Source organism: Stegostoma tigrinum, chromosome 7 (assembly GCF_030684315.1).
Source record: "Stegostoma tigrinum isolate sSteTig4 chromosome 7, sSteTig4.hap1, whole genome shotgun sequence".
Taxonomy (NCBI): Eukaryota; Metazoa; Chordata; class Chondrichthyes; order Orectolobiformes; family Stegostomatidae; genus Stegostoma; species Stegostoma tigrinum.
Window position 1 is genome coordinate 86,656,731 of NC_081360.1, and position 15,280 is coordinate 86,672,010.

General features: G+C 40.9%; 1 protein-coding gene across 1 annotated transcript in view; it reads left to right on the forward strand.

The window, feature by feature from the left end:
- tnfaip6 (tumor necrosis factor, alpha-induced protein 6) overlaps positions 1-15,280 on the forward strand; it is a 54,953-nt gene that overhangs the window by 25,840 nt on the left and 13,833 nt on the right. Inside the window, exon 3 of the mRNA XM_059647481.1 lies at positions 13,527-13,688. Coding sequence (XP_059503464.1) covers positions 13,527-13,688 — 162 coding nt within the window. The remainder of the gene's footprint in view (positions 1-13,526; positions 13,689-15,280) is intronic.

Below are 15,280 nucleotides of genomic sequence, written 5' to 3' on the forward strand. Positions count from 1 at the left end.
TCAATTGTTGGCAAAACCTATCTGATTCAACAATATCCTTTTGGGAAAGAAACTGCCATCCTTACTCAGTCTGGCCTACATGTGACTCCAGACCCACAGCACTGTTTTGACTTTTAAACTGACCTCTACACAATTAGGGATGAGCCTAGCAATCAATGTCCTCATCCTGTGAATGAGTTTTAAAAAGTACAAGGCCTACAGGTTATGAAGTAAGGATTCTTTATTCCACAAGTATCATACCTTTGTAACCATTCAGGGACATTAATGACAAATCAAGGAAAACAGAGTGTTTACATTCGATTATGACAATAGTTGTACATTTTGGTTGAAAAATTCTTTGCCCTCCATCTTTCTCCCTCCACCAGATCTCTCATTCCAATCCCAACCTGAAAAAGACACCTTTCCTTCATCGATGATCTAATGGGATGTCTGACTCCCCTGCAGTCAGAGATAATAGGAACTGCAGATGCTGGAGAATCCAAGATAACAAAGTGTGGAGCTGGATGAACACTGCTGCTTGGCCTGCTGTGTTCATCCAGCTCCACACCTTTTAGTTAATAAAATGTGAGGCTGGATGAACACAGCAGGCCAAGCAGCATCTCAGGAGCACAAAAGCTGACGTTTCGGGCCTAGACCCTTCAGAGGGGGATGGGCATCCCCTCTCTGATGAAGGGTCTAGGCCAGAAACGTCAGCTTTTGTGCTCCTGAGATGCTGCTTGGCCTGCTGTGTTCATCCAGCCTCACATTTTATTATCTTGGATTCTCCAGCATCTGCAGTTCCCATTATCTCCCACACCTTTTAGTTGCCTTTTCTCAACATTGCCACCTGCTGCTGGAGACCTGACTACACAGTAGAGCACTACAGTTGATTTCACGGCATCTGGGTTAAAGTAGTTTTCCTTTAAGAATGCAATAGTTTCCAGTTTAACCGTTTATTCTGATAAACCATTCTATGAGCCATTTTTAATACACAAAGAAAGTTTTGCTATCCTTACCTCCCTTTGTAAATTATTCTTCTGTTGATGCTTTCGTGAACTGACTCTTCATCAAAGATGTGAAGAAAGTGAATAGCCCCCTAACCCCCATTCCTCACAAGTGCCCACCACACCCACGCACACTCTCCATACCCCATTCATGCCACCTCATGACCACCACCCAGACCTCCAGAATCCATCATACATCCCATGAATACCTATTTCCTCTTTCGACTCATGTGGCCCTTATGTTGTCCATGCCAACTTACGCTCCTCTGCTCCATAAGGATTGAGAGGTATTCTGTCTTTACAAAAAAAAACAAGCCTTTCCCAGTGACTTGGCAAAGACAGGAAACAGTCTTTCCCTGTTCATCCATGTATTTTCCAACAAGTATATACTCCAGTTCCTTCCTTTTCCTCTCAAAAAGTATATTATTGTTGTCACTCATATCAAATTGCATTAGACAATGTCTGTTTACTCTGTAACTCATCTGCCTGTCTTTTACAACCAACTTCATTGTTGGCCAAACCTCCTATCATTGTCTCATCAGCAAAATTTGACTTTTTCTCCTCTACACTGAGGTCTAAATAATTGTAAACGTCAAATAAAATTGAACGTAGCACATTTCAGCACTCACTGTTGTGCTTCCCAAAATTTTGTAGTCTCAGCATATACCATTTCTCTTCCATTCTATTCACTAACTTTGCATTCATCATGCGTTATTTCCTTATATACCATAAATCTGCTTTCTTCTAATGAGCCTTGACAGATCATTTGTTCAATGTCATCTGAAAATTCAAAAAAGCCACACTGCAATTCCATTATCCAATTAGATAGTCACTGATTTGTCAAATATATTTGCCTTAACAACTCAATGCCACTTTATTTGGTTGATATTTTTAAATTCTTATTACTATGACTTTGAATTATGGTGAGATTTATAGCCTCAGCCAGCGCCATTTAGACAACTGACCATTTGATAGTGAAAGACGTTCATCAACTGTGAAATCATCTTGAGTGAATCAGAATCATGAAGAATCATAGAGTCACACAGCGCAGAAACAGACCCTTCGGTCCAACTCATTCATACCAACAGAAGTTTCCTGAAATAAACTAGTCCCACTTGCTTGCATTTGACCCATATCTCTCTAAACATTTCCTATTCATACACCAGTCCAAATTTCTCTTAAACATTGTAACTGTGCCGGTATCTGCCACTTCCTCTGCCAGTTCATTCCATAGATGCAGCACCCTTTGTGTTAAAAAGCTGCCCATCAGGTCCCTTTTAAATTTTTTGCCTCTTACCTTAAAAATATCCTCCGTAGTTCTGAACTCCCCCAAAGTAGGGAAAAACCTTTGGTATTCACCTTATCTATGCTGCTCATCATTTTGTAGACCTGTTTAAGGTCACCCTTCAATCTCCTACAGTCCAATGATAAAGGTCCCAGCCAATCCAGCTTATATCACGGAGAATAAAATGTGAGGCTGGATGAACACAGCAGGCTCAGCAGCATCTCAGGAGCACAAAAGCTGACGTTTCAGGCCTAGACCCTTCATCAGAGAGGGGGATGGGGTGAGGGTGCTGGAATAAATAGGGAGAGAGGGGGAGGCAGACCAAAGATGGAGAGAAAAGAAGATAGTTGGAGAGGAGAGTATAGGTGGGGAGGTAGGGAGGGGATAGGTCAGTCCAGGGAAGACAGACAGGTCAAGGAGGTGGGATGAGGTTAGTAGGTAGGAGATGGAGGTGCGGCTTGGGGTGGGAGGAAGGGATGGGTGAGAGGAAGAACAGGTTAGGGAAGCAGAGACAGGCTGGACTGGTTTTGGGATGCAGTGGGGGAAGGGGAGATTTTGAAACTGGTGAAGTCCACATTGATACCATTGGGCTGCAGGGTTCCCAAGCGGAATATGAGTTGCTGTTCCTGCAACCTTCGGGTGGCATCATTGTGGCACTGCAGGAGGCCCATGATGGACATGTCATCTAAAGAATGGGAGGGGGAGTGGAAATGGTTTGCGACTGGGAGGTGCAGTTGTTTATTGCAAATCGAGCGGAGGTGTTCTGCAAAGCGGTCCCCAAGCCTCCACTTGGTTTCCCCAATGTAGAGGAAGCCACACCGGGTACAGTGGATGCAGTATACCACATTGGCAGATGTGCAGGTGAACCTCTGCTTAATATGGAAAGCCATCTTGGGGCCTGGGATAGGGGTGAGGGAGGAGGTGTGGGGGCAAGTGTAGCATTTCCTGTGGTTGTAGGGAAAGGTGCCGGGTGTGGTGGGGTTGAAGGGCAGTGTGGAGCGAACAAGGGAGTCATGGAGAGAGTGGTCTCTCCGGAAAGCAGACAAGGGTGGGGATGGAAAAATGTCTTGTGGGGTTGGATTGTAGATGGCAGAAGTGTCGGAGGATGATGCGTTGTATCCGGAGGTTGGTGGGGTGGTGTGTGAGAATGAGGGGGCTCCTCTTTGGGCGTTTGAGGCGGGGGCGGGGTGTGAGGGATGTGTTGCGGAAATGCGGGAGACGCGGTTAAGGGTGTTCTTGACCATTGTTGGGGGAAAGCTTATATCACAACACTTTAGTTCCAGTAACATTTTGGTACGTTTTTTCTGAATCCCGTCCAAATTAATTTACTTCCATTAGCACGGTGATAGAACTGTGAACAGTTCTCCAAAAGTGACTTCACCAACGTCCGGTATAACCTCAACAGGACATCCCAATTTCTATACTCAATGGCCTGATCATTGAAGACCAGCATGCTAAATGCCTTCTTAACCACTCTGTTGACCTTTTATGCAAATTTCAAAGAACTGTGTACCTGAACCCTCATGTCTCTCTGTTCGACAACACTACACAGGGCCCTACCATTAATTGCATAAGTCCTGGCCTTATTCATTTTACCAAAATGCAATAAAATCAAATAGTTGGCTTTATTTCTAGAAGGGAGCAAGTGAATTGATGCTATCACCTGTATTAAATTTAAATTAGACTTCACTTAGAGTACTGCATGCCATAAGTAAGATATAGAGACACTGGACAGGATTAACGGAACAATAATGATACCAGAAATACATGGGCACATATATTGAGAAAGGATTGGCTAGCTGGAAGTGTTTTCTGTTCAAAGAAAGAAAGCTGATCGGTGACATGTTACCACTCTGAATTAATAGAAAATTTTATTCACGTGGTTACAGAAGTTTGAACAGTTGATACCGAACAAATCCATGTTAGGAAGTGGAACTTTAAATTCAAATTTCTCACCTGATTGCTGTCTGCCACCATTTTGATTGGTGCAAGAATTCCAAGGTTTGCTTCAATTTTAAATTCCCCAGAGATGGCTACCTTCGATGAGGTGGTAAGTTTATGATGGCTGTGTGAATCGCATCAAATCTACCTGTTTATTAACTTAGAGGAAGCCAATAGATGAGTTAGAAAAATATCAGATAAGTTTAAAAGCTTTTGAGGAATTCAAATGTCATAATGGATTGATATGTAATAATTTAAGTATGTTTTAATGTAACAGTTGATAATAGAGGTCAGTTCTTAAAATGTAAGTGACATATGTCCATGGTTTACCAACACTTTTCAACTATTTACGTGCATTAATTTACTTCAGAGTGGATAAAGTTTTTAGGGTATTACAAATTTGTTGATAATCGATTTGTGGGAACTCTTCATCATTCACTCCTCAGGACAATTCCCAGTGGGAATTGTCTTTATATAATTACAATTATCTTGATGAATATAAGGTGAAAAGTATCAGCAAAATGTGTCTCTTCTCAGTAATTCTCAAGTTCTGCAGAACCAAACTATTAGTACTAAGAAACTTTTTTTAATGTGCAATCATACCACTTTGCATGCTTTTTACATTGATTTAAATTCCAGGCATCATTTGATTCTTTGAAAAAGGTGAACAGATACAATACTTCTTTGATCCACTTGTTGCACTTTTGAATATGTAAGCAAATGACTGGTCATTTACCCCAGCAATTTCATTGTGTCAAGCTCTTGAGCATTCGTTTACTCAGATGTGCAATTGAATTCCATGAATGCATAGCTTATTTCTAATGTTCGCTAAAATATTTAGCTCAGCAATGTTCACTTACATAGCTATGCAAGATCTCTTTTGTTTTTTTTTAGCAATGTTATACACAACTAGGATTTAATATCTTAAGCAGATGTTTCAAAATGTTCCTGCTCCTCTTATGCTGTCTGGCCAGCTGCGCTCCTCCAACTCCACACTGCATTGTTTCTCACACCAGCATCTGCAGTTCTTGGTATCTCCAATTAAATACCTTAAAGAGATTTTTGAATGGATGTTTATTTATTTTGACTTATTTATAAGCACTTGAGAGCAAAAGTTGGATTTGCAATCAGGTTTTAATGGTGTCAATGTGTGTTTGGTTGACAGTTTAATGAGCTTCCAAGAGATGCACTTGTTTCACCTGATGTTTGAGTGGATCATGTTTTTCACTTCAAGTGTATTTCAATGACTTCCTAGTGCTATGAGTTTTGTCCAGCATAGATGATGGGGATTGTGTATGGGGGGGGACTGAAAGATTTGAGAGAAAATGGAAGGGATATAGAGAGTATAAGGGAGATATGTGGTATATGGGTATGTATGAAGGTGGCAGGAGGGTTGGTAGAGTAGTGTGAGAGAGAGCTGACAGGTGGATGGTCAACCACAGAATTAGGCCATTCTCTTTAAATACATGTGGGCATACTAACCTTCCATTCTTGGCTTCCCTCCACCTCAGTCATATGTCTGGATCCAGTATCCCTGATTCCAGCACAACTCAACTCCTTAGAGTGAAAATAACACGTGTATTCATATTCACTCAGATCTCAGGAATACACTTTTGGGAAGTGGCCTAGCTTGTGATTTTCCAATCAATGATAAAAATCCATTTCATCTCATAAGATTTGATCTTATGGGAAAGAATATAAATAGAGGCTACCAATATGAGTTAATCCATAGAGAATCTGATAGGAAATGCAGAAGAAGCTGATTTTACACAGAATGGCAAGAATGTGGAATGCACAATAACAAGAAGGGAGTGAAGCAGATATGAGAGATTATTTTACAGGGAAGCTGGACAAGCAATTGAGGAGAATAAAAACCATGGTGATGGATTGTGACTGGGGGTGCCAGGCCCAGCTCAACTGTAGAATTAACCTCCATTAACCAATTAGCTTAAATACCTTATTCCCATGTCATGTGTTGTGGTTAATGTTTCTGATGCAATCATAGAATCATACATCACGAAGAAAGCATTTGACTAACTGAGCCTGTGACAAATTATTTAAAGATCATCTTTGTTGTTGGAACTTGAAGAGAATTATATCCTAGCATCAATTAACCAAAAATGCACACCATTCAAAATGGGGTCTGATATCACTTCTGTATCAGAACACAAAGAGCTAAAGAAAAGTTTTATTTTGCTGCAGAACTGTATACCTGACATTTTTGTCATTCTTTTGAGTATATTGATGTGATAAATGTAATCATAAATAGTTTTCACTTTCAAATTTGACTTAAATGCTGTTGGCAGGACAGGACCAAAACAACTATAAAACAATACCCCTGTAATTCAAATTACACTTATGAGTTTCCACTCTGGGAGAACAAGCAATATTTGTTAGATGATATTCTGTTGATTCTCTGCCACCCTCAATTACTTGTTACGAACTTTTTTTTCAAGGTTTAAAGTTAAACTCCTCAAATAATTGCTCTGACTTTATTAAAATGTTCTCTTAACTTGCATGAATAAAGATGTACAATATATTTCAAACAACGGGGCTACATTACAAATAGATTGTAGTTAGTATTATTATCCAGTTTTATATTAAATGTACTGATTCTATATTCAAGTATTCTGTCATACTTCTGGCAGAAACTTGCATTCTGCTATCGGAGATAGGATGAGCAGAGATTTGTCGTAAAACACAGAAAACCTGAAGAAGAATTGGAAATGTGAGGCAAGTTATTTTATAATACTTAAAACAGAAAAAGAATGACCATGTATCAAAAGGCTTTGAAAGAATTATTTCCAAACAACTATGTTGTATGATTATCCAATGCCTGCCAAAGCTTACATTTGTCAGCCTTTCAATGTGGATATTATATAAAAACTTCATGAAAGTTCTCGACCTTTTGGTGTGGACTCAATGGGCCAAATGACCTGCTTCCACTCTGTAGGAATTCTATGATGCTAACACAACCACATTGACAGCTAACACTATAGAATTCTTTTTGAAGAGTGCTATGACCTTACCTGAAAATGAACCATCAGTATTCAACTTTAGACTAAAATTAGTTTTCAAAATGACAGTTTCTGTGGGGCAACTGAGCATGTGCAGTCGCTCCAAAATGCACACACAGTTCCAGACCTTTAGGTCACACGCAAAGTGCGTAATGTGCATATTCACGGAAAAGGCACACATTGAAATGGAAATCAGGTCAGAGGTTGGTGGGATGTTAGAGGGCGGTGTGAACAGGCGGGGCTGGAGAATGGGATGGGAAGTGTGCGGAGAACAGTTGGGACAAGGGAGCAGGAGAGAGTGTGAAGAGCTGTGATAGGAGAGAAGACAGCTTGGGCTGCTGGGATAGAATGGATGGGATTGGTGGGGATAGAATGGACAGGAATGGGGTGGTAAGAATACCCCACTCCCCACCCAAGCCCACATTCCCAATCCTTTGCCTTTCTACCCACCAGCCTGACAAACTTCCCAAAAATGCTCTCCCCCCAATCCACCAACCCTTAGCTTGGTCTTTTCTCCCCGGGTCTGATTCTGTTTGGTCCTTCTCCCTTTCTGTTTATGGCTGCATTTGTTAATGCTATTATCACAGGGAATAGTATGCATGCTCTGCAGTGATAGCAAATGCAACCTTTTAAAATTCAGTCATGTAATATAGCTAGAGATAGCAAGGTGCAGAGCTGGATGAATTCAGCAGGCCACGCAGCATCAGAGGAGCAGTAAGGCTGACGTTTCAGGTCAGGACCCTTCTTCAGAAGTGGGGGGAGGGGAAGGACACTCTGAAATAGATAGAGACGGGGGGAGGCAATGATGGAAGGTGGATAAAGGAGCATATAGATGGAGAGAGGACAGACAGGTCAAGGAGGCAGGGACGCAGCCAGTAAAGGTGAGTATAGGTAGGGAGTTGGGATGGGGTTTAGTCAGTTGAGGAAAGATAGACAGGTAAAGAAGGCGGGGATGAGGCTGGTAGGTAAGAGGTGGGGATGGGTGTTGGTCAGTGAGGTGGGAGGAGCGGATAGCTGGCAGAAAAGATGGACAGCTCAAGGAGGCAGGGACTAGCTGGGCTGGTTTTGAGATGAGGTCGGTGGTGGGGAGATTTAGAAGCTTGTGAAGCCCACATTGAGACCATTGGGCTGCAGGGTTCCCAAGCAAAATTTGAGGGGCTATTCCTGCAGCCTTCGGGTGGTATCGTTGTGGCACCAGAGGAGGGCCAGGATGGACATGTCATCCAAGGAGTGGGAGGGGGAGTTGAAGTGGTTCGCGACTGGGAGGTGCAGTTGTTTGTCATGAACTGTGTGTACATGTTCAACAAAGCAGGCTCCAAGCCTCTGCTTTGTTTCCCCAGTATAGAGCAGGCCCCATCAGGAACAGCGGATACAACATACCACATTAGTAAATGTGCAGGTGAACATCTGTTTAATGTGGAAGGTTTTCTTGGGGCCTGGGATGGGGGTGAGGGGGGACGTGTGGGGGCAGTTGTAGCACTGCCTGCAGTTGCAGGGATAAATGCCAGGGGTGGTGGAGCTAGTGGGGAGTGTGGAGAGGACAAGGGAGTCACAGAGGGAGCAGTCCCTCCAGAAGGCAGGTAAGGGTAGGGAGGGAAAAATATCCTTGGTAGATGGGTCAGATTGCACGTGGCAGAAGAGGCAGAGGATGACGCGTTGAATCTGGAGGTTGTTGGGTGGTATGTGAGGATGAGGGGGATTATGTCTTTGCTGTTATTGCGGGGACGGGGTGTGAGGGATGAGTTGCGGGAAATGCAAGTGAATGCGGTCGAGGACATTGTAATATAGCTGCTGTGTTCATCTGCCAACCCCAGGAAATCCATGCGAAATATACGAAACCAGCTGCCTCAGAATTCCTATTTTAATTAAGAGGTACTGAAGCGCAGAGAGGTGTCGAGAAATTCAAATCTCTTGTTTTATTTACACTTTGATGATAAATTCACATGTTGGGAGATTAAGTCTTGCTTACAACTAACCAGCTTGGAATGAAACTATGGCACAATCCCCAGAGGAACCCCCTGGATATATCAACAGCCTTTGAGCAACAAGTGAGAGAGAAAGCATCATGAATGTAAAAATGTAAGTATCGTCAACGCTCTTTTCTCTAAATCCCAGAAGCCAGTGCAGTGAAAAAGTAAATTGTGAAAACCCCCATTCCCTACAAGATCACGGTTATCTACAAGCTTCACCATTCATGAGGAAACAGAGCGACTGCTAAACAATTGGCTGCCAGGTTTCATTCTTTAACTCAAGGACTCTCTGAACACTATACATTGCAACTGCATTGCTTTTATCTTCCCATTTGTGTAGACATGCTCCTTAACCCTCTTTTTGAAGTTTATTACCTGTATTTTGTGCGTATTTTTGATGTCGTGTTTTCTTATTTTTCTTGAGTTTATATCACACAAGTTAATATCACACAAGCAAACCTTGGAATGGGCCCTTCTCTATTTTTGATCTGGTAAACAAAGTTTAATTCTAGAATGAAAGCTACATGCTGAAAAAGAAATAAAATTACATGTCGTGACTGACTGGGATTTAAAAATAGGGAACGTGGTCACCCCTCATCATTTAGTCACAACAACAGTAATCCTGTTAAGTTCCACTGTCTTCTTTCCTCACGTCCTTACCAGTTTTTCTGCTTCATATACTTATTTGTTTTCTGTTGAATGCTAACATCGAATCTGTATCTGTCACCTCCAACAATAGTGGGTCTAAACACCTCCACGTAAAACCACCTGACCCATTGAATAGTGTTCTTGCAGATGAGAGCAATGACAAAATGAAAACACTTGAAAAACATCAGAACATATAATCGCTGAGTTGGATTGCCAAGAAATAAGTTTATATTGACTCAACAACCTTTAAATGTGGTCTATCATAAAATATTTAATATTTCAAACAACACTGGAAATGCAAGCAATGGCAATGAGAATGTAGAAATTGAGATGGCAGATGTTGTTTTTACACAGATGTTTAAAAGATCAGAATATTGATGAACATTAAAGAAATACATTGAGTTATGGGCTTTGCTCATTAGGATTTTGAAAGGGACTCTGAAAGTGTGGAGAATAATTAATAGAAATCATATATGAAAATTTCTATATTTATTTAGACTCGAGCAGACCAAGTAAAGCAAAACGAAAAGTATCTTTTGTCACATAATGATTTTGAGTACAAAAGATTTGAATGAATTCGGGATTGGTGTTTCATGTCTGTGAGATTAAAACTGTAACTGGTAATTAAAACAATGTGAATAAAGGAAATTAAGGGAATTGTTGAATGGAATCGGTCCAGATGCCCACAGACGAATATCTCAAAAAACATCTTTATCTTATTTTTGTTTTTCATCCCATTATTTCCCTGTTGGAGGCCAGTCATCTTAGCTTTTCAGAAATTAAAACAAAATGCTGGAAATGCTCAGCAAGTCAGGCAGCATCTGTGGAGACAGAAAACAAGTTAATGCATCAGATCTTTAGCCTTTCATCTTGGAATTCAAGCATTTTCTGCTTTGGCTTTACACTTCTCCCTGAGAGTTCTCTACTCGAAGGAGAACAAGTCAGCTTTGCCTATCTATCCATGTATCTGCAATTCCTAATCCCAAGCACAATTCTAGAAAATGTCTTCTATGTCCTCTCCAAAGCCTTTATGTCTTTTGTAACCTATAATACACAGAATTAAACACAATGAGCTGAATTTCAACAGAAATAGGCTAGGTGTCAGTTTCAGGGAGATTCATGGTGGATTCCTCTCTGTGACTGATTCCTCACACAGTTCTACATAACTCACCTCATTAACTAGATTCCACGCTCATGCACTCTTCAGTCCACGAGTGCCAGAGGCATTTGTCACTGCCAGCATGTCCCAGGAATCCTGGCCGGCTGGCAACATACTTAAAATGCAGCTTGACACCTGCTCAAGTGATGTCAACCAGGTGCTGCCCTTTATAGTTCCTGTGTTTGACAAATTGCCTCAGATACCTGGGAAATGGAAGTTGGCATCCTACTTCTCACAGAGTTTAGGCCACAACCCACTAGGGAACATGCAATGATTTTCAAGACGATTATTCATGGCATCAACATGGAAATTAATCATTTAATTAAAGTATGCAAAGTTCCCAATTTACCTGCCTGTGGCATCGTGCTCAGCAGATTCCTGTACTTAACCACTGTCTATTTCAAATCAGCAAATCCTTATCACAAGTGGCAGCTGTGAACTATCAACATACCACCCAGCTGGTTAAAACTCTTAAGGTTCTTTTAAAATCTTTACATATACATACTGGCAGACAAGAAGTGTGGGTGTTATGGATGGAGGGAAACCGCTCAGAAAACACCTTTCAATAGGGCCAATCTATATGCGTCCATGAGATATTAACTTTTTCCTCCCAGACGCTCTGTTTTCCGATGTCTATCCTTCCAGGCTCTCAGTTCTTTGCCAAAGACAAAATTCTCCAGTTTTGTAGTGATTTTAGAGTCAACAACTTAGAGCAAATGGTGAGAGAGAATACCTGTTGTTTCAAGGCATGGATTGCAGACAGTTATAGAAAGAAACCCAACTTCTTCCAATATGGAAAATCTTCTGCCACTGCCTTGTTTAAACACACAAGGTGTTCTGGTAAACTGGAACCAGAGAGTTTTCATCAAGTTAATGACCTTTGAAATTCTCAAGAGGTCACAGTTGCACAAACCAATTGGTTTTCTGTTGCTGACTGAACCTCACTTCAAACACACTTCCAGGTGCTATGCCATCTTATCTTACCTCCACTTCTTACAAATCAGTAGTGTAAATACAACACACAGTGACTTATTTATCATCAAAACTGCCATTCACTCATTCCATTGTGTTTTTTTTACAAAGCAATTTCCCAATTTTATATTATCATTCAAAATATAGAAAAATGAAAAGGTGCAGTGTTCATATTAAAATGATTAAAGGTTTATAAGATAGTCTGATCACTTGGCAATTTGGATTTTAAAGTAGAGATAAACTAAATTTTCATTATCATTTCTCTGTAATTGATTTGTTTCCTTTAATGAGGTTGAAAGTCATTTTGAAGGGCGAGTTCAAACATAATAAATAACTGATGAAAAGGTAATGTAGTTGAACTTTAATGCTATGCAGAAAGACTGACCAGGAGCCATTATCAGGTTTCAGTGAAGAAAACACCTTTATCATCAACTGATTATGGCAATCCAGACATCCAGAGCCAGATAGAAGCCTTTACATTGTTCTTGCTGTTTAGTTAGAACATAGAACATAGAACAGTACAGCACAGATCAGGCCCTTCAGCCCACGATGTTGTGCCGACCATTGATCCTCATGTATGCACCCTCAAATTTCTGTGACCATATGCATGTCCAGCAGTCTCTTAAATGCCCCCAATGACCTTGCTTCCACAACTGCTGCTGGCAACGCATTCCATGCTCTCACAACTCTCTGTGTAAAGAACCCGCCTCTGACATCCCCTCTATACCTTCCTCCAACCAGCTTAAAACTATGACCCCTCGTGTTAGCCTTTTCTGCCCTGGGAAATAGTCTCTGGCTATCAACTCTATCTATGCCTCTCATTATCTTGTATACCTCAATTAGGTCCCCTCTCCTCCTCCTTTTCCCCAATGACAGGATGTTTCTTATATTTTAGCTCAGTAAAAGTAACCAATGTATTTGTACCTCAGCAAACGAATGGTAAAGGAAATAATTCCATCCGGCAAATGTATGTCAAACAAAGGAAATGCTAATAATCTCATCAGCCAAATAAGAAATTAAATAGTGAAGATTAGGGAGCTACTACAGTGGGGTTGAGTATCTGTAAAAAATATTGTTATGAAAAGGGATGAAATATTCTTTTAGTTGTTTATGTCAGGACTTAAATTATCATATATCTGTGATTTTTGTTATTTCTTCTTTTGTCATGAATTTGTGTTCTTTTGTTAAAAGAATATGTTTACTGAAAATGTTCAATGATTACGCATCATGGTAACAAAACTAAAAAAAACTTATATCTATCAAGTCAGATTTCATTCTAGGATCTGAATAGTCCAGCATTATCATCAGCATTATCATCATTATCATAAAACTTAAAAACTACTAACCAATCCTAAATAGAAGCAGCAAATTCTCGGAATATGCAGGAGGACTGGGCAATACATAAGGAGAGAGAAGTGGAGTTAAAGTTTGAAGTCTATGACCTTTCATCGGAATTAACTCATCTCAAAAATGATAAATTAGTAGACCTGCTTTGAGCTGTTTTAATACCCTACACCAATTATGTTAACTCAGCTGTTTATTGTTTTGCAGGATTTCATATATGTGCAGCTGGGTGGCTTTCAGGAGGGAGAGTTGGATATCCAATTGTAAAACCTGGGGCCAATTGTGGAGGTGGAAAAACTGGTATCATTGACTATGGACATCGAGTAAATAAATCAGAATTATGGGATGCTTACTGCTACAATCCACATGGTTTGTTCATAGAGTTATGCTTTACTTATTTTTTCTTAACTTTACCAATGATTGCATACTAATAATTAAAAACACAGCCAATAACAAATGCTGGAAACATAAGTTAAACTGTGACAGAATAACAGCATAACTATAATCACACACGGTTACAGCCATTGAAATGATTCAGCATGGAAAGGGGCCATTCGGTCCTCTTCTCCATGGTGCCCAAAGACACACAGATGCCCTTTCTAATCCAATCTTCCCGCACACAGTCCATAGCCCGGCAGCTAACAGCACTTAAGGTGCAGATCCAGGTACTTTTTAAAAGAGTTTTGGGTCTATGCCTCCACCACCAACTCAGGAAGTAAATTTCAGACACCCACTACCCTGTGCATAAAAGAAGTTTCCTCATGTCCCTTCTACCTCATCTGCCACTTAGCTTGAAACTCTTATCCCTGGTTTTTGAGCTGTCTGCCAAGGAAAATAGGTTCCTCCTGTCTACTCCATCTGTACCACTCACAAATTTGTATACATCAATCGGGTCACCCTTCAGCCTTCTCTGTTCCAACCTACAATTCTCTGGTAACATTTTAGAGTGTGGAGTCAGATGAGATAGGGGAAGCGTTAAATGAATATTTTTCAACAGTATTCACTCTAGAAAACGACAATGTTGTCGAGGAGAATACTGAGATACAGGCGACTAGACTAGGTGGGATTGAGGTTCACAAGGAAGAGGTATTAGAAATCCTACAGAGGGTGAAGATAGATAAGTCCCCTGGGCCGGATGGGATTTATCCTCGGATCCTCTGGGAAGCCAGGGAGGAGATTGCCGAGCCTTTGGCATTGATCTTTAACTAGTCATTGTCTACAGGAATAGTGCCAGATGAGTGGAGGATAGCAAATGTGGTTGCCCTGTTCAAGAAGGGGAGTAGAGACAACCCTGGTAATTATAGACCAGTGAGCCTTACCTCAGTTGTTGGTAAAGTGTTGGAAAAGGTTATAAGAGATAGGATTTATAATCATCTAGAAAAGAATAAATTGATTAGGGATAGTCAGCACGGTTTTGTGAAGGGAATGTCATGCCTCACAAACCTTATTGAGTTTTTTGAGAAGGTGACCAAACGGGTAGATGAGAGTAAACCGGTTGATGTGGTGTATATGGATTTCAGCAAGGCGTTCGATAAGGTTCCCAACAATAGGCTATTGTACAAAATGCGGAGGAATGGAATTGTGGGAAATATAGCAGTTTGGATCGGAAATTGGCTTGCTGAAAGAAGACAGAGGGTGGTAGTTGATGGGAAATGTTCATCCTGGAGACCAGTTACTAGTGGTGTACTGCAAGGGTCGGTTTTGGGTCCACTGCTGTTTGTCATTTTTATAAATGACCTGGATGAGGGCGTAGAAGGATGGGTTAGGAAATTTGCAGACGACACTAAGGTCGGTGGAGTTGTGGATAGTGACGAAGGATGCTGTAGGTTGCAGAGAGACATAGATAAGCTGCAGAGCTGGGCTGAGAGGTGGCAAATGGAGTTTAATGCATACAAGTGTGAGGTGATGCACTTTGGTAGGAGTAACCAGAAGGCAAAGTACAGGGCTGATGGTAAGATTCT